This window comes from Lampris incognitus, chromosome 1, assembly GCF_029633865.1.
Source record: "Lampris incognitus isolate fLamInc1 chromosome 1, fLamInc1.hap2, whole genome shotgun sequence".
NCBI lineage: Eukaryota > Metazoa > Chordata > Actinopteri > Lampriformes > Lampridae > Lampris > Lampris incognitus.
This window is the reverse complement of record NC_079211.1, coordinates 41,138,261-41,158,125: the sequence shown is the minus strand read 5'-3', so window position 1 is coordinate 41,158,125 and position 19,865 is coordinate 41,138,261. Positions and strand designations below refer to the sequence as shown.

Below are 19,865 nucleotides of genomic sequence, written 5' to 3'. Positions count from 1 at the left end.
GAACTGGGTCGGGAAAGATGTTTGTGTTAATGATGGGAATTTTACCCTTTCCAGTCAAAGGTCTGTGGCGTTTCAGCTGGGGTAACGGTGCACTTTATTACTCATCTTTAATGCAGACCTGTGCTGACTTAAATCAGCTCCTTCACTGGTTGGAGAAAAAAAAAAAGAAAAGAAAAGAAAAGAAAGGAGTGAGTCACTAACTCACAAAATATGTGTGTGCAACCTAATGTACCCTGGGTTGCACTAAAAAAATACATGTCTTCCCTCTGCACTCATTTTCCCACTGTGCAGTGAACTTGGCAGAGCTGCAAGTATGAGACATTCTTGGGGGGGGACCACATGAGAAAGGCTCCGTTCTGCTACCTTCTCCTATTTAAATATGAGGAAAACGGGAACGGTTGCGCGTTCTCAGGGATGGATGTGATGTCTTTACCTGAGACGCTGCCACGACCAGCTCTCGTGTTTCCTCCTCTCGCCATTTACACTGATTACAGAGCGGGGCAATGGAGAAGCCATTTTAGATTATTAGCTTGCCCTTTGAAGAGACGTTTGAGGTTAAATGTCTGCCATCTGCTTTAAGTTCTTCGTGAGTCTTCTTTTAAGATGGCAAAACTGCGGAGTGTCATGGTGTCGGCGTCTGACTGGACGAGGCCGGCTGGATGTTTTCAAATTGAATCGCATATGTAAAACGTGGACCGGAGCTCACTGGAATTTTGCAACGCGATTCCTTTATCGTGTCTCACGCTGGGTCCCACTTTGCGGGACGGATAATCTCCGTCACTTAAAGCGTCGTAATCGACAAGCGTTCAGGAGTGGCTTGATGCGTGAATCATTTATACCTTCCTATAAATAATGGAGGCCCGGCAGCCAGTTAGCGGCAGCTGCAACTTGAAACAGTAGTGCGTGAAACACAATCTTGAACAATGTAAACTAATGTGTTTCACCTGCCCCGGTTTGGGGCGTTTGAGTCTGGGGCCCGCGTGCCTTTAGCAGCTGACAGGTAGAGTGATGGAACAAAATCTCTTCCTCTCCCACACCCCCACACCCCCGACCTTGCTTCCTCTTCCTCCGATGAATTTTTCACCAAATCGCTTTGATATCCTTGTGTCCCGTGGGATCGTGGGTAATGCAAACTGGAAGCGCGAGGGGTAATTATGTCTCAAAACTGCAATTCTGCCCTAATTAGTTTACTCCTCAGAAGTGGGCCTTGCATTATTTACACATCAAGGGGGGACACACACAGAGTGGAAGATAAATATTCATTGTTTGTTGACTCTGCCCCGGTCCCTCAGCTCAGGCACAAATGGCGTCGCGAGCCTCTGTCATTGTGACTTGTTTATGCGGCGTCCGTGATCCACAAGACGTAATAAGTCTTATTCTTCTCCGACTCTCTTAACGGAAACTTAAACAACAATTTGGTGTCAGTTGTGTTACCGTGCGGGCGGCATCGCCACCCAGACGCCAGACACCCCCCCCCCCCCCAGACCCACTGACTTCGGATTACACGTGACGGCCAGCAATGAGATGTGTCGTAATGGCGAACCCATTCATTCAGACCCGCGCTCGTATCCATTAGCTTTGATCCCCGATTAAAGGCCTCTTCTCTCCCATCACTGGTCAGCAGCCGCGCTCCCAGACTTGTACTCCCACAGTGTCTGCGTCTTACTTTCCCTGCTGGGCCGTCTTTAATTAACTTAGACTCTCCAAAAGTTGTTAAGAAAGCATTTCTGCTGGTTGCAAAGTGGTTTTGTGGGACATGTGAGGTCTGGTTTTTCCTGTCAGAGGACGGGTATGAATAGACTGCTGTATCCATGTAGCCCCCCCCCCCTACACACACACACAAATGCCAGCCTACACCCACCCCCTCCTCACCTTGGTGGTCCCGTGGCCTTGAGGCCTATTGTCTGTTCTGTAAATGCCTTAAAGGGAAACTCGGTTCAAAAAGTTTCACCCATTGTGGACATTCGGCAGCTGTTCATTTCCCACTTCCTTTTTGAGCTCAGCTCAGCGCCGCATAGCAACAGTACCAACTATGTGTGTGTGTGCGTGTGTGTGTGTGTGTGTGTGTGTGTGTGTGTGTGTGTGTGTGTGTGTGTGTGTGTGTGTGTGTGTGTGTGTGTTAGTGCGTGCACATGCATTTATGTGTTTTCATCTTTATGTTGCCTCAAACAAGAACTGCCCTAATCACTGTCAACATTAATGGAAATCCCATCGCTGGAGAATTTAAACATGGCTTTTTCATATTTATGGAAGCAATAAACAAAGAATGCGTAGCAAAATGTCTGTTATGATTCGAAAGCGAGCCCTTGTTTACAGCTTTGAAATGCATATTTGGGTTAGTGGATGAGACGGAGAGAGATAGCATGTTGAATCGTGGCATATAAAGTGGAAATGCAACACTGCCCGGCTGGACACGGCGCATCTGAAACCATAAACGCCGGTCTCACTCTCACTGGCAGCAGTGTCCCACTTTTTTCCCCCCTCACACGATTGTGAAGTCGTGCATAAAAATCAACTTTCCCTCATGTGCTCGCTTGCACTCGCTGCAGGAGGTGTTGCGTGGTCTTGAACAGCTTGAAAGTTGTTGGTTTGATTCCCGCTGGGAGCACTTGAAGTAGGGTATACAGTGTCCTGTTGCGGCATACAGTCTTCGCAAGCTAGAGCGACAGCTGCTGTAGATGCCACACTCCCTATACATTCAACCCCCTACATGCCCTGTGTTGACTGAACTGTTTTGTAAGAATACCATTGCACCACAAATACAATATCACTAAAGAACAACCAGTGGACAACATACTGTGAAACCCTGTGCGGTACGAGGGATCTACTGCTCTGTCTCTGTCAATCTCAATTGATGCATTGCTTTGTCTTGTACGTCCTACTCCTGCTATTATTACCACTACCACCACTACTACGGCCACTACTTTTACTACTTCAACTACCAGCACTACTCTATAATCCCCACTATGTGTCCCTTACTTGCATCATCACTCATCAGCACAAGCACACCTACACAAACATACAGCGGAGGCACTCTCTTCTTATCCCAACCGAGGTTTCCGTTCCTATCCTACTTTATGCCTATGTCGCCTACGCATCGTTTTGCTTGTGTAACCTTAGCTTTCGTCTCCTCTTGTTTATCCAGCAAAACAATTTTGGATTTAGAAAAGTGCTGTACAGTACGGGTGGCGTGGCAGTCCATTCCATTGCCTACCAACACGGGGATCATCGGTTCGAATCCCCGTGTTACCCCCCGGCTTGGTCGAGCGTCCCTACAGACAAAATTGGCCGCGTCTGCGGGATGGGAAGCTGGATGTGGGTATGTGTCCTGGTCACTGCACTAGCGCCTCCTCTGGTCGGTCGGGGCGCTTGTTGAGGGGGGAGGGGAAACTGGGGGGAATAGCGTGATCCTCCCACGCGCTACGCCCCCCTGGCGAAACTCCTCAGTGTCAAGTGAAAAGAAGCGGCGGGTGACTCCACATGTATCGGAGGAGGCATGTGGTAGTCTGCAGCCCTCCCCGGATTGGCAACGACCGGGATGGCTTGGAAGAGTGGGGCAATTGGCCAACAACTGGGGAGAAAAAGGAAAAAAAAAATCCCCTAAAAATAAAAGTGCTGTACAAATAATGTAATTGTCAGTACTACTACTGCCACTACTAATGCTAGTATTACTTCTACCAGCAGCCCACTGCTACTCTGTCTGCAGCTCATCTGACAGTGCTACCATATCCAACTACCACTGCTGCTCCAGCTGCAACAATACGCTAAACAAAACCAGAGACAGTGCCCTCTGGATGACGGCTGGGTGATAAAGCATAACGACAAGAGTTTGCTATGCCTCTCAAAATAACATCATAACAAATGTATGAATTCCAAACTCTTACTGCTGGCTGAACCAGGAAGTGCACATACCATAGAGACACAAAATCCAACAGCAACGTCCTGGCTTTAGATCCGACCCAGGGCCTGTGTTGCATCCCATCTCCTCTTTTTCACCATCACATTCCACCGCCACATCCAAACAGAGGAAGAAATAGAGGCAAAATAAACACACGACAGAGACAGAGAAGGCTAACTAGCCCCCTGATATGGTTTGTGTCCATCTCCCATCCAAGATCCAAGGAGCAGGAGCAGGTTTTCTGTGCGAGTGAACTTAACGGCCCTAGCAGGGCCGATGTCTGGCAGAGGATTGATGGAAATGTCGGTGTTTATTTTTCCTCTGCAGGTGGAGATCACGCTGCAGGACGTCAACGATAACCCGCCTGTTTTCCCCAATGATATTCTCGACGTGACGATTGAGGAGAACATTGGCGATGGCTTCAAGATAATGCAGCTAACAGCCACGGATGCTGATGAGGTAAAGGGTCCCCAAGTTTCAATAACAGTTTTCAAAATTATTCAACCGTTTTTTTTTTTTGGGGTGTTTTGTTTTTGATTAAAGGAGGCCTTCCAGAATAGATAACCAGGGATTCATTAAAAATGAAATTCTGTTCTAGATTTGCAGTCCTGGCAGTCAGTGGGGATTTAAGTAGGGCACGAGGGTGACTTGAATGCATGATCAATTTCTATACAGCACAAACTAAATCTGTCAGTAGAATATGTATGCAAATGAAAATGCTGAAGAGGAACGGTGGTCCATGATTGGTAAGGACTGTTTTTAGGTTTGGTTGTGCACAGTTAAATGTTATAGAAAAGATGTTTAACAACCAGGGGAATAAATACCTAAAGGCATGCACGTAGTGTGGCCTGTCACCGTCCATAAAACAGCAAAATAACGTTTTGGTAAGAACCTTTTCAGGCATATTTTACGCTGTATGAACAATCTTGACTGCGCTTACACACACTGACTAGAGTTCTATGCTACGCTCTCCTTCACTCTCATGCTATCTTTATCGCTCTCGCTCTCTTTCTCTGACTCTACATCAGACACACACACACACACACGGAAAACCTCTGAGCTGGTGTGCGTTGTGAAGTCACCTGAGATGAGCGGAGGCCACTTGTGTCATGTTGTTCGAAGGAGAGCGGCTAGCGATTGATTTTTTTTGGCCTGCCGTCCTGATAGTCCCGCTGTAGTTCACATTACATCAGTGGCATCGCCCTCAATTAGCAAAAGCCTCCATCTTTCGCTGCTTTAGGCAGGATGTGGACATTAAATCCTGAAGTGAGTGAAAAGCAGATGAATCCAAGGTCTGCGGTCCCTCACCCCAGCCAAAGGACACAATGGACAAATGGAAAGAAGTCAGGCCATAGAGAAGAGTGAGATTAGTGTGTGCACGTGTGTGTGTGTGTGTGTGTGTGTGTGTGTGTGTGTGTGTGTGTGTGTGTGTGTGTGTGTGTGTGTGTGTGTGTGTGTGTGTGTGAGAGAGACAGAGAGAGAGAGAGAGAGAGAGAGAGAGAGAGAGAGAGAGAGAGAGAGCAAGAGACAGACAGACAGACCGAGACAGAGAGAGAGAGACAGACAGAGAGACAGAGACAGAAAGAGAGACAGAGAAGGAGAGAAAGCGAGATAGAGACAGAGAGAGACAGAGAGAGAAAGAAAGAGAGACAGAAAGAGAGACAAAGATGGAGAGAGAGACTGGAGTCAGAGTTAATGTTAATTTCGAAGCCTGCACGTTTTTACTGCACAGCTGTTGCCTCACCCCTTCTCTTCAGTCTGAATGTGAGAAAAATGGTGCGCGGTCCCACTTCTGGCCGTTCCCCTTTTATCAGAGTAGTATATTGACTGTAAATCTCAGACGTGGAGTGCGGTCAACTTTTTCAATAAGGGGATTTTAAGGACATTATTTCATTATTATTTTTTTTTCTTTTGCTGCCAGAGGATTCAGGGCTTTGATCTTGAAAAGGTTTAAGCATATGGTACTAAAATCAAAACTCGCAGTTTTATACTTATCCCCTGATACCTAAACTTTAAGGAGTGCGTTGCCTCGAGCTGTGTTCTCCAAGTTGAAACTAAAGGCAGCGCACAGAAACATAATCAAAAAGTGACCTTTACATATCGATACCTGGCTTACCTAGTCAGAGGAGTCCCTTGCGGAGCAAGCATCATACTGCTGCGGGGGAGGAATTTAAATACAAAATACGATAGAGAAAAAAAAACAAAAAAACGAACAAATTATTACATACCAAAGTGAATGAGTCTTTCAGGAATTACAGGTTCTAGAGATGTTTATCCCAAACTTCAGCGCTGCCATGAATAGGTTTGCTAAATAAGCGCTGCGCTTCGTTCCAGCTCTCTTTCGCAGCCAGCTCTGAGGCCAGCCAACCCTTTGCCCACATCCTTAAGCAGGAAGCCTAAGTTGCACTGACACTAAGCGTACCGAGCGCTCTGGAGCCCTCGCTGAGAAGGCCACATGTGTGAGCCAGCGCAAAGTAGCCAAGAACGCAAGCTGTTGGCCAGCTGACTGGCTGAATTCAGACATCATAATGATCCCATCCAATTTAACAGCGCAACATGTGGGTTTCATGTGTGAGGGTATTAAAATGCTGTTTCTACGCATCCGTTTTTCGCTACACCCATTTCCACCCCAAAAAGAAGGAAAGAGGTTGCTTTTGGGTTAAAAGCGATGCGGTGTAGGAGTTTTCTCTCCTTTGTCCAGCGTAGGCTAGGCCTCTCAGAAAACGTTTCTCACCTCATTCGAAAGAAATACGCGCTGCCTTTTGGTGCTCTTGGAGAGAACCCGCACATTTTATTAGCATGCTGACCTAATGTGGAAAATATGTCACAGGTAAAACCTTTCTTAATGAAAAAAAGTGTAGAAACAATGGGTGTTTTAAGAGAGGCCTCCGAAAGTACGCTTAGCCTCAAAATTAACAATAATGTGTTCCAGGGGCACACAGAGCAGGAAGAAGAACCACAAAAAGCAGGGCTGAGCATTTTTCGGACCGCCGTTTCCTTTAGCGGATGCTATCAAAACAGATTTAATCGCCGGCAGTTCAGCTGGGACGCCGCAACCCCTTTTCAAATAGGGCTTATCTTACCGGTCCTATAGTGACAACATGCCTCTTGTTTTCCAAGAGCGGCTGTTATGATTGGCTTGTGATCTTCGCTGCTGTTGCATGCAGGAAGCTCAGTGTCCCCGGCGGCACTGTCCGCCTTGCACCTCTCTTTCCTCATAGGAAAACTGCTTGCTCCCAAAAACCACTCATCTGCTAAATGAGTCCCCTTCTGCTCCGGCGCGATTTGCTCCCTGGAACTCTGCCGTTTAATTGGTCAACCCCTCCTTTTCTTTTTTCTTCAACTACCTTCTATGTCTTTTGAGAGCTGTAAAGTAGTGAAACCCCTCGGTGAAGGTCAAGAGGGCGGTCAGTGTTGGTGTGCAGATGTGTCTGCGTGTGTGTGTGTGTGTGTGTGTGTGTGTGTGTGTGTGTGTGTGTGTGTCCAAGTATGTTTGTGTGTGTTTGTGCACATGTTGGACAGGCGCCAAGACAAGACTATCTACCCTGCCTCCCCTGCTCTGCCTTTGAACCCTATCAGAAAATTAATTGGTAGACTGCGGGTGTTGGGTTCCGGACTGCGGCCCAGGTGGCTGATGGGATTGCCAGATCTGGAGCTCCTGACTGATGACAGCAGGGTTCTTAGATGAGCAGACCCTTTCACTGAATCTGAATCTCAGAGCGGCTCTCTGGTAATGCAATGAGAGACGAGGTCAAAATGACAGGGATCCTTATCCATCATAAAACTGGCCATGGGAAAGAGATAAGGAGTGAGACATGAACTTGGCCTTACAATATTGACTCCATCTCAGGCTTTTGGTGAGTGGCCACCATGCTTCAACTGGTCCATACATTAAGCTAATGCACAGCGTGTGTTTGAATAAAGGAAATATTTCACTGGTGAAAGAGCAAAATGTTCAATCTTAGTCTGAATCTAAGACGGCGATGAAGACAAGAAAGAGGAACCCGTTCTATCATGAGAACAAATCTGAGTCTTATCTTCATGAGATACTTTACTGAACGTGGCCTCATTTTTATTCATCCTCATCTAAGGGTAATTATTGCTTTTCTGGTTGCTTGCTTTTATGATATAACTATCACATACACAAAGGGCAACCATAGCCAGTGAACATGCATGCTAAACACATTTATGTGAGCGCTATTTGCCTACCAAAACAGTCACGATTTGCAGATACAGACACCGCTCAATGCACCACACATCCCCCGTAAGCCACCCCATTGTGCTGGCATGATCAAAAAGCATCCCAAACATCAGGCTGAAAGAGTCTCTTTTAGCTTAGCTCTTAACCGACTGTAACCAGAGCCTTCACCTCACTTCATCTCGCTGAATAGCACCAGCTTTTGATGTTGTTTTTTTTTTTTTTTTTTGCTTTTTGGCGAAAGATATGGCAAGAGACAGTTGTCTGATCTGCTATATTGTCCCAGCACAAACATAAATGTCAAGCTCTGTCACCGGGCTTATTCAGTTGTCATATTGCATTCATTCCTCCCTCTCCTGTTCCAAGGCCCCTGCTAGAGCTATCACATGTGTCGTGGCACTCGTACTTGTCCAAGGTGCCGGGGGATCCATTAGTTGCATTTATAGAGGAAGACTATTGCTTCCAGAAGTTCAAAGACTAGGAGGGACTCTCATGAGGATATTGCCACTCAGCTTCTGTGTTTCTATTTGCCCCTTTAGTGTGGCTTTTCACCATCCGTATGAGCCTCGCAAGTGACGCGTTTACTCGGAATATTGCATTTAGGAGGTTTTCGACTCATTTTACTGGTCAAGACAGACACGTCACAGAGAAAGTTCAGGATTTTTAGAGGTCCTAACATTATGCTTTGTAGAAAAAGGTCTCGGCGTCCGGGTAGTATGGTGGTTTATTCTGTTGCCTATCAACACAGGATCACCGGTTCAAATCCCTGTGTTACCTCTGGCTTGGTCGGACATCTATACAGACACAATTGGCCGCTTTGGTGCCATTTTCAGTGGTTGCAAGTCGATTGGATTAAAAAGGTAGTCAGAGTAAGGCTTAATAGGTACAATAGAGCAAAAAGAAAAATCCTGACTTCCCATTAAAGAGTGGTCCCCCGGTTCACAGTGAAGCGTTTCATTGAGAGGAGTATAGGCGGCATGACCAGGAGGCAGACGGGCTAACATGCAGGGTAAATGAGCTGATTTCCTTTGCGATAGCCTTGCTTTGATGCTCTAATCATGATGTCCCTCCACTTCTGTAGCTTGGGAACCTACACTTGGGACCAGGTTCAAGGAAACACAACCGATGTATTGTCCCTGTCTGGTCTTGTAGTATGAGGGACTTTGAGTTGGAGCAATGCCCTTGACAACATGGCAAATATCAACTAAACATTTGGTTTGGTTCGCTGCCTAAGATGATCTCAGTCGATTTGAAACAATGAAAATGTAAACACAACAAATGTTGACTCCACATTTCTGCGCAATGTTAACGTTATGGTTTTATCCTGTAAACATGCAATTTTGACCATGCAAAAGCCTTTGAGGGCCCGTTATTAGTTCTGCAATTCAAAGCACATGAATTGTACATGTCAATGATGAGACTTTCTTTCTGGACTGCAACCTACTGTTGAATTTAGTCTAATCATGTAAAATAAGACATTTTTGTATTTGTTTGGTGGAACTTTCTCCTCAGGGTCCCAATGCTCTTGTGACGTACACCATCATCAGCGGCGCCGATGACAGTTTTCGGATTGATCCTGAATCTGGTGACCTGATTGCGACCAAAAAACTGGATCGGGAACGCCGGTCCAAATATTCCCTGCTGGTGCGAGCAGATGATGGAAAGCAGTCATCCGACATGCGACTGAATATCACCGTCAGTGACGTCAATGACCACACACCCAAGTTTTCACGTGGAACATATTCCTTTGATATCCCGGAGGATATGGCACCGGGTAATGTTTCACATGTTAATTTATCTGATCATGGACAATGTTCCTGCAGCATTTTGATCCCCATAAAAGTGGCCAAGCAGGGCGTCCGGGTAGCGTAGCAGTCTTTTCCGTTGCCTACCAACAGGGGGATGGTTTGAATCCCCGTGTTACCTCCGGCTTGGTCGGGCGTCCCTACAGACACAACTGTCCGTGTCTACGGGTGGGAAGCCGGATATGGGTATGTGTCCTGATCGCTGCACTAGTACCCCCTCTGGTTGGTCAAGGCGCCTGTTGGGAGGGTGGGGACTGGGGGGAATCGCGAGATCCTCCCACGTGCTACATCCCCCTGGTGAAACTCCTCACTGTCAGGTGAAAAGAAGTGGCTGGCGACTCCACATGTATCGGAGATGACATGTAGTCTGCAGCCCTCCCCAGATCAGCAGAGGGGGTGGAGCAGTGACCAGGATGGCTCAGAAGAGTGGGATAATTGACCAGATACAATTAGGGAGGGAAAAAAGGGTGAAAAAATCCACAAAAAAAAGTGGGCAAGTGGTAAAATATTAAATGTTTGAGGTAGACATACATTTGAATACATACATACATTCATATACTCTTCTGTAGAACTAGAACATGGTATATTTAACACCTTACATTGTCAGCCATTAAAAGCCCTAAATGAACCAGTGCACACAGGGGAAAATAGCTTTATGTCTATTTTTAAGGCTTAAGTGTGTCCACTGATTCAAGTCAAGGCGTAGATAGAATTTTTATTCTTATTTTTAAATCCAAAGAGGCTTACTGCATGATTGAAAGTAACATCTTTTTTTTATTAATCTTCCTGACTTTCCCAGGCTCCATTGTGGCGGCAATCCTGGCCAGCGACTCTGACTCGGGGTTAAACGGAGAGGTCACCTATTCACTGGCAGAGGAGGACGTTGAAGACGACACGTTCCTCCTTAATCCAGTGACAGGGGTCTTTAACGTGACAAGAGCGCTGGACTATGAGACCCAGCAGTACTACATCTTGACGGCCGTGGCCCTGGATGGGGGAGGGCAGGCCAGCACGGTCAGGGTGTATTTCAATGTCCTTGATGTGAATGACAACCCACCTGTCTTCAACACCAGCGTGTACAGCACCTCCATCTCAGAGAGTCTGCCACCTGGCTCGAGCATTGTCACTGTTGGGGCCAGTGATGCTGATGATGGTATGTAGACATCAAAGGATGCATAAATATGACCATAATTTAGTAGTCATGCTAGTTCTGTAGGTGTCATACCACTAAAATCGTTGTTTGAGGATATCAATTATGAGTCTATTAGGAAAGAACTGTTCAATGAGAAATTAAAAGTGACATTTATTTGAGAATATTTGTATTTATTTAACTTTTTATTCAGTTGTTTCTCTAACTCCAAGGCCAGCTGGACCGCTTCACAGCCAGTAACAAGTTAATTAATTAAGTTTCCTTTATTAATGCCCTTGGGGAAATTCAGTTACTGCAAATTAACCGATCCTAGCTGTGATCTGTGTAGCTAGGAGCAGTGGGCTGCCGCCTTCATGCTGTGCCAACTCCAGGTCTTTTCCCATTGCCTTGGTCAGGGGCACAGACAGGAGTATTAACCCTAACATGCATGTTTCTTTTGATGGTGGGGGAAACCAGAGCACCTGGAGGCAGCACGGTGGCGCAGTGGTTAGCGCTGTTGCCTCACAGCAAGAAGGTCCTGGGTTCGAACCCCGTGTCTGCGGTAGGTTTTCTCCGGGTGCCCTGGTTTCCCCCACCATCAAAAAAACATGCATGTTAGGATTTATACTCCTGTCCGTGCCCCTGACCGAGGCAATGGAAAGAAGAACTGGAGTTGGTCCTCGGATGCTGCACGCCGGCTGCCCACTGCTCCTAGCTACACAGCTGGGATGGGTTAAATGCAGAGCATAATTTCCTGACGGGGATCAATAGAGTATATCAAAATCAAATAAAAAAAAACAAAAAACACTGCAGACACAGTGCCACCACCGTGCCACCCCATATTCATAAACATATTCATAAACAAAACCCTGGTTGGATGATATTGACTCCTACGATGGAAAGCTATTGTTAACATTTCCATCAAGTGTTTCTCTGCAACAACAGTAATGCTAAATCTAGTAGGACTGTAGCATTCAGCCTTTAAACGACCACACTTGATTCATAGCGTGGGAGTTGAGGAGAAGTGTTCGATCATCCCTAAAAGGCTGTTGTATGAACATAGTTCAGCGAAATATACATTATTATACAAGTTGCTGTCATAGTACATAAATCAGATGTGGGAAGGGCATGCCATTTTATTTTAGTGAATGCCGTTTTATTCTGTTAGGACAGTTGGATAAACAATAACCTATAAATAACCTACAAAAAAAACCTACATATAAAACATACATTTTTGCATTTCATTTTTATTCCACGTCAGATCTGAATGACTCGATGAAAAATGGCATCCTTACTGTGTGATTAAGCGGGCAAAGTTATTTCTCAATTTCAGGTGGTGCCTCCGTATTTCTGAAATGCTGTGTGGTATTTTAACAGCCACTGCAATCCTCTCCTACTGTAATTACCGCTACAGCCGGGGCCTAATGTGGTCATTGTGACCCACATTCCTGGGAAATACGCTGCCTCGTTTCAGATGGAGTCAGGCTTCCTCCTCTGCTGTCCACACAATCTGACTGTGTCGAAGTCGCCGCTCTGGACTGTCAAAATAAAATACTGCCATTGTTAGCACTTCCTAAGCCCTAACCCCTGACCTGGAGACTTTGTCTGTGGACGTTGCAGCCTAAACTCAGATAGAAGTAGCACTCGGGCTTCTGATAAGGGATTAGTTGTGTACTGTAAATACACATTGGAGTGTGGGAAGCTGGCGGTGCTTTCCACATGAATACCCCGTTGAGTTGAATTACAGACGCTCAATTTAAGCTCATGTTAACCCTGGCTCCGGGGGAGCCCTGCGGATTAGGCCAGATTTCAAGGTTAGCTAGTTTACGGCATTCATGCCTTCAGTCATATTATAGTTATGTCATTTTAATAAATGTTTCCGTAGTGGAGGGGATTTTCCAAAACTTTTGAACACTATTATCATTTTGGGAAGTGGTTTGTGGTGTTTCTCTTTTGATAACAAACTGTCATGTGATGTGAATGGATTGTCCAGTTGGACGACTTAGCGTAGCAGTCAGAACTACAGTGGCCACATGTACATGCACAATTTGTGGAAACACATGCTGATAACAATAATAAGTGGCTAATTCATGTTTGTATGTTTTCCAGTCACATCTGCAACATTGAATTCCAGTCAAAAATATCTGCCCTCGACCCCTGCAACGTTGAATTCATTGTTTGTTATCTGGGTATTGTGTGCTTAAGGTCATTTTGAAGGTTCCTGCTATGTTAGCCTTCCTTTCTGACACCATGAATGCCAATTAATTAACATTTCTGCTGCAAATTACATTTATATTTTTAGATCAGTGATTTACAATGACTGCTGGGATAGGCTCCAGCATCCCCGTGACCCTCCTGAGTAAGGATAAGCGGTTTGGATAATGAATGAATGAATGATTTACAACCATTTTTTAAATTATGACTAATCTGTTTCTTGGCATGTCTTCCAGGTCCAAACGCTGGGCTTTTCTACAGCATTGCGTCAGGTGATCCCCAGGGCCACTTTGACATCACGAAGGAAGGCGTCCTGCACACCAAGGGGGCATTGGACAGGGAAACCCAGTCCTTCTATAACCTGGTGATCACAGTCCATGACCTGGCTCCGCCTCCAATCACGCGCTTCACCAGCACAGCCCAGGTGTCAATCATTCTCCTGGATGTCAATGACTGCGCACCCATTTTCACCTCCCAGAAGATGACATACATCCAGGAGAACACACCAGTGGATACAGTCGTCTTCAAGGCTCATGCCGCGGACGCCGACAGCGGGCCCAACAGCTACGTAGAGTACTCCCTCAGAGGGCCCTTTGGAAATAAGTTCAGTATTGGCACAATTGATGGTGATGTCCGACTAGTTGGGGAGCTCGACCGGGAGGAGCTTTCCAACTACACACTGATGGTTGTGGCTACAGACAAAGGTGAGCCTGCTCTGTCCTCCTCCATGGATGTGACCATGATAGTTCTGGATGTCAACGACAACACGCCAAGCTTCTCGCAGAACATCTATGACATCGAGATTGAGGAAAACACCCTGACGGGTACCGACATCATCCAGGTGTTCGCCAGCGATGCTGATGAGGGGACCAATGGACAGATCCGCTTTTCGATCACCGGGGGCAACACCAACTCGGATTTCCGGATCGATTCTGTCACTGGTGTGATTTCGGTGGCCAAGCAGTTGGACCGTGAGGCTCGGTCAGCCTACTCGCTGGTGGTCCAGGCTTCAGACCGTGGGAGCAGTCCCAGAGTGGACAGTGCCACGGTTAACATTGTACTGTTAGATGTCAATGACTGCCCACCGGTGTTTGAGCTTTCTCCTTACACTGTGAATGTTCAGGAGAACCTCAACAACCTACCGAGACACATTCTGCAGGTCAGTGTGTGTGTGTGTGTGTGTGTGTATGTATATATGTGTGTGTTTTTTATTAAAGTTTATAGATGATACCACCTGAGTAAAAACAAGGCAGTATTTCATGTCAGCCTCAAGACCTTAAATGAGATAATGGCTTAATCAAATTTGTACTGTAGCAATACTGACTCAATAAGCACAGGTATTTTGTGTGTGTGAGATCAGTTTTCTAAAGTTCACTTAACATGGTGGTGCTGTTTTGTGAGACAACATAACAAATATTTAACTAATATGATAAAGAAATGATTTATGATTGCAATTTGTTCAGCTCAATTAGGACTTTTTGGGAAAATGATTTCATTGAAATATGAAAGTTGCTTAAATTACATGGCAGGGCTATTAGCGTCCAAATTATCCTGATTGCTAAATGAGCCGTATGAAAAAAAAAGAAAAAAAAAAGAGGGGGAAACGACTGATTTTCAGTGACGGAGTCAGTGCAATTTTATTTTCTTTAGCTTTTGTAAGTTTAGAGGAAATGAGGCTGCAGCTGTGTGGTGCAGGAGGACTAGGTCCAGCAGCGGTATATTTGCCCACACAAGTCCAACCTGCCCAGGGCTCCATGTGGTGCACTGGGCATGAAAAGGCTGGTCAGCCTGCATTGTGTGTGTCCACATAGAGAGTTGTGCTCTCAGAGTTAGTAGAAAAACCAGACTGGTCTCTTTATCCCGAAACCATCAACCAGCCAGTGCCCACACTTAATCCTTAGGCCAGCTGCAGTCTGCAGAGGACTAAAGGATAGCGGAGTAGACTTATTACACTCCAGATTGGAATCATTTTTCGGGAAGAATAAAACAGAATGAGATAAACTTTATTAAACCCCATTGGGGCATTGTATAAAGACTTGACTAACTTTCCAAATGCCCTTCGATATCCCTGTGCTCAACAGCTGCCACAGTGCTGCCAAACAAGGCAGCCAGTTGCTGCAGGGCAGCGGCTCGGGAGAAGGCAGTGGTCAGGGGTCAGTTTTAGGGGTGATACAAGGGGATGCCATCCCTCTCGTTAAACAAATTGAGAAAAACCAACCCTGCGTGAAACTGTCTTCCCCTTTCCACCCCCTTTGGGTCAATGGTGTGAGGTAACATATTTTGATTAAGGAACGTTAGTAGAAAGAAATCTGTTGTTAATATTTGAAATCTATTTATGATCTGTGCACACTGTAGGCAATGAAATTTGTAAAATGAAACACATTTCTAACACAATCAAAAGTATAATGAGCATAGAAGTACTAAAAAATGATGCTGTGTTATAAACAAAAGGGGGGTGTGATCACCAAACTTTTTTTTCCTGAACTCTCAAATAGTTTTTAATTATGATTAGGGGAAAGAAAATCTTTAATGGTTAAGAATATGTCGGCCTATGGTTACAGTCAAAAGTGACTGTGGGGGGCGTCCGGGTAGCGTAGCGGTTTATTCCGTTGCCTACCTACACGGGGAGTGCCGGTTCGAATCCCCGCGTTACCTCCGGCCTGGTGGGGCGTCCCTACAGACACAATTGCGGGTGGGACGCCAGATGTGGGTATGTGTTCTGGTCGTTGCAATAGCGCCTCCTCTGGCGGAGGGGGAACTGGGGAAATAGCGTGATCCTCCCACGCACTACATCCCCCTGGCGAAACTCCTCACTGTCAGGTGAAAAGAAGCGGCTGGCGACTCCACATGTATTGGAGGAGACATGTGGTAGTCTGCAACCCTCCCCAGATCAGCAGAGGGGGTGGAGCAGCAACCCGGATGGCTCGGAAGAGGGGGGCAATTGGCCAAGTACAACTGGGGAGAAAAAAAAAGGGGGGGGTGACTGTGGGTTTTTGAAGCCCCACCACCACCACCTCCGTCCTCAACCAGAACACTTGTTCTCAACATTGCCCTTGAATTTCTTTTTACAAATCCACAACTGGCAGCAGTTACAGTAGGCCAACTACACATTGTCGATGTGTGTGTCTGTATGAGGCAACGCGGTACTGAAGAAGGCTAAATAAATAAATAATGGATAAAAATAAAAAAAACCTCCCTTTGCATGATTAAGATGTTAAATACATAGCTGTAGTGTTTGCACCATGTCTCAGAGGCCTCTGTATCTTCTCTAGGTGGTGGCCAGAGACGATGACCAAGGTGCCAATGGTCAGCTAAGCTACATGCTCAGCGGTGGAAATGATGAGGGTTCTTTCAGCCTTTCGTCCAGCGGCCAGCTCAGCCTGACCCAAACCCTGGACCGCGAGGTGAAGGGAAAGTATACCCTTCTGGTCACAGCAACCGACTCAGGTAAGGCTGCAGCAGGAAGCGCTATCCTAAGAGGATGGCCGACGCCATCTTGAAATGTTTGAAGCGGTTTATGACACAGGCGGCGCAGTGATGGACGCCGACTGCTATGCCGTATTATGTTTTATTATAGATCAAATGGTTTCTAAGTCGGTTGCTTGAGTCAGATTTCATACCACAATAAACTTGTTAAACTCACTGTCCATAATTTCTTGTAAAAGGGGAGGTATATCTGGCGAGGACGAGCAGCACACATAAAAGACATCTGCCCCGCATCACGTGGATCTCGTTGAATTCAGGCTCAGCTTTGCTGTATTCTGTAATCAACCAGAAAACCATGCTGGAAAAGAATATTTTCATAAACTAACAGGAATGTCAACAAACAACATTTTGATTTCATACTGTGCACAGTGTTTTTCTGTGTGGCACAAAAACCTAAACATTGGGGAGTTTTTAGCTTGCAAAATAGTGGGTGTTTTTGACCTACTCCCCAGAAGTCCTTTCAGTGGGTTCGATTGAATAGAATCCTCTGTTTATTTGGATACAGTGGTGAAGCTTGTTATAGACAGATAAAAGGTTAACTTGTTATTGCATGGAGGCCAGTTAATGTGCAGTTGAAGGAGTACATGCGTATCCTGCTGCAGCCAAATCACATGGTAGCTGATTTAAGTATATGTTTCCGTGGGCCGCTCTGGCACAGTTGTCATGGTCTGAGGGTGGCTCTGGTTCATTCCTGGACTGACCATGTGACTGTCCGTGACGCTGTGTATTTTTGACTGCGCGCAGACTTTGGTGAGAATCGTGACAACGGAGCGTCTCAGTATTTTCACCTGGAAAAACATGGAGCGCTCTTGCCTTGTGAAAAACGAAGTGGACCGATGGAATTTTCTCCAGATGATGAATCGGCATATTTGTGGTGATAGATCACGGCGCTTTGGGTCTCGGGAAGCCGTTGGTTGATAAGTTGTGCAAAGACAGATGATTAATCAAAAAAAGAAAAGAAAAAGTCTGCAACTGCATCAAATAATCAGATGCCCAAATGTAAGTAATCAAACAGTTGAGCGTATTTTCGTTCATGTTACATTACACTTCGCTGCTTTGCTTGCAGGTCAGAGTTTTGCACCATATGGCCAAAGTTGGCCCTCAAGCACACATGCTAATTAGAATTCAATTCCTTTTTATACGGCTCACTACATGTCCATTTTTAGAGCCTCGACAACAATTCCAAAATAATTTGACAGAGCATTCTGTCTCAACATTGCCAAGAGGCAGAAAGAGGGATTTGGGGGTAGAATATCACAATATTGAAAACCCCGTAATCATAGTACAGTCCAAATTACCCTGCAGCATTTTCTCACATTTTTGAGGCCTAGGCTGAGACGGTGAGGGGAAATGTCTCTCCCAGGCCCTATCTGGCAGGAAATCTCGAAGGTGGATGGTGCAGACATGGTTCCCACTCAACTGTCTACCAAGAACTTTTTTTTTAAACCACAGACATTCCTCTTTACACATTAATGTCTACCTTTATCTTGGCATACTACTGCAAAAAAATCAGTTTGCTTAACCCCACTGCAAAAAAGACAAGCTTATCAGCTTATTTTAATTTGTTTTAAGTCTAATAATTATTTCAAGACATTGCCAGTAATATTTTCTTACCCCACTGAGAGGTAATATCGCTTTTTTCAAGAAAGTGGACTTTTTTCATGATTACAAGTTATAATGAATTTTCACAAAACGCGAAAAGAAATCTTAAAGAAAAACACTTGATTTGAGATAATGTTTCTCTGTTAGACTACATGTCTTGAGGCAAGTCCTATTATCATGCAACAACCACACTTCCCTGGAACTAGTAATTATGTCGGTCCGTGGATGAAGAGAATCTTGAAATAAGAATATGAGACTTACAACGAGATAAAATAGCTTGATAAGCTCATCTTTTTTGCATATATCATTTGTTTTTGGATTGTTCCCCCTTTTTTCCTCCCCAATTGTACTTGGCTAATTACTGCTCCACCCCCTCTGCCGATCCGGGGAGGGCTGCAAACTACCATGTCTCCTCCGATACATGTGGAGTCGCCAGCTACTTCTTTTCACCTGACAGTGAGGAATTTCACCAGGGGGACGTAGCACATGGGAGGATCACTATTCCCCCCTCCCCCCTGAACAGGTGCCTCTACTGACCGGAGGAGGCGCTAGTGCAGTGACCAGGACACATACCCACATCTGGCTTTCCACCCGCAGACACAGTCAATTGTGTCTGTAGGGACGGCCGACCAAGCCGGAGGTAACACAGGGATTTGAAACAGTGATCCCCATGTTGGTAGGCAACGGGATAGACCGCTCTGCTACCTGGATGCCTGTTTTTTTTCTTCTTCAAAAGAATAATCCAGTCGGTAAAATTTAAACTTTCCTTTTTTTCATTGTTGTCAAATTTGTCATTGTCCACATATGTAAAGCACATGTCCAAAGTCCAACCCAATGTCCTCTCTTTTTCCCCCCCCAACTTATTCCATAAATGAATCATAGAATGACTTCCACTTATGGGGCAGCCGCCTCTGCATGCCTGCGTGTGGTGTGCACTGTGGTTTCCTCCCTCCGGGGATATTTCAAGGCTTTTCGATGAAGGTAAACTCATTAATCCGAGCCTGAGTAGCGTTTCAGGTCCCGCTCAGCTGTGCTGAGTGAAATCTGTCGTGAAATGGATGGAAACAAAAGAGCTTACTAGGTGCTGGTTCTCGTAATAGCTCCTGGCTCAGGAGAACGGCAGAATTTGGCACGCTTTTGCCATTATTTGAAAATCCGAGCTCGGGGCCTGATTCGTGGCACATGTACAACCTGCATAAAGGTGTTTTACAAGGGGCTTTGCTGAGGGGAAAATGGAAGATCTTTTGTTTTTAACTTTGTTTTCCCCACCAGTGGAAAGTTGTATGCAGCATTTCTGAGGCATGGAGTAGGGCAGGGAGAGGGAGATAACGGGGCTGCTGTGTTCTGGGCTGGTCTCAACATCTGGGATCGGCTGCAGACAAATCAGATTTCTAAGCCACTGACCTAGCAACGTGCAAGTTAATGCCCCCACTGAAGAATGTAAAAAGAAAAAAGAAAAAAAACTCCAGCCGACGGCTGCATAGTGGAATATTTTTGTGTTTCTGTAAGTGGACCACCGCAGGTTCAGAAAAA

At 45.6% G+C, this 19,865-nt stretch overlaps 1 protein-coding gene across 1 annotated transcript in view; it reads left to right on the top strand.

The window, feature by feature from the left end:
- The window catches only part of fat4 (FAT atypical cadherin 4), a 124,188-nt gene that overhangs the window by 55,810 nt on the left and 48,513 nt on the right, over window positions 1–19,865 (top strand). Inside the window, exons 2-6 of the mRNA XM_056274443.1 lie at window positions 4,226–4,357; window positions 9,609–9,870; window positions 10,701–11,054; window positions 13,481–14,403; window positions 16,517–16,691. Coding sequence (XP_056130418.1) covers window positions 4,226–4,357; window positions 9,609–9,870; window positions 10,701–11,054; window positions 13,481–14,403; window positions 16,517–16,691 — 1,846 coding nt within the window. The remainder of the gene's footprint in view (window positions 1–4,225; window positions 4,358–9,608; window positions 9,871–10,700; window positions 11,055–13,480; window positions 14,404–16,516; window positions 16,692–19,865) is intronic.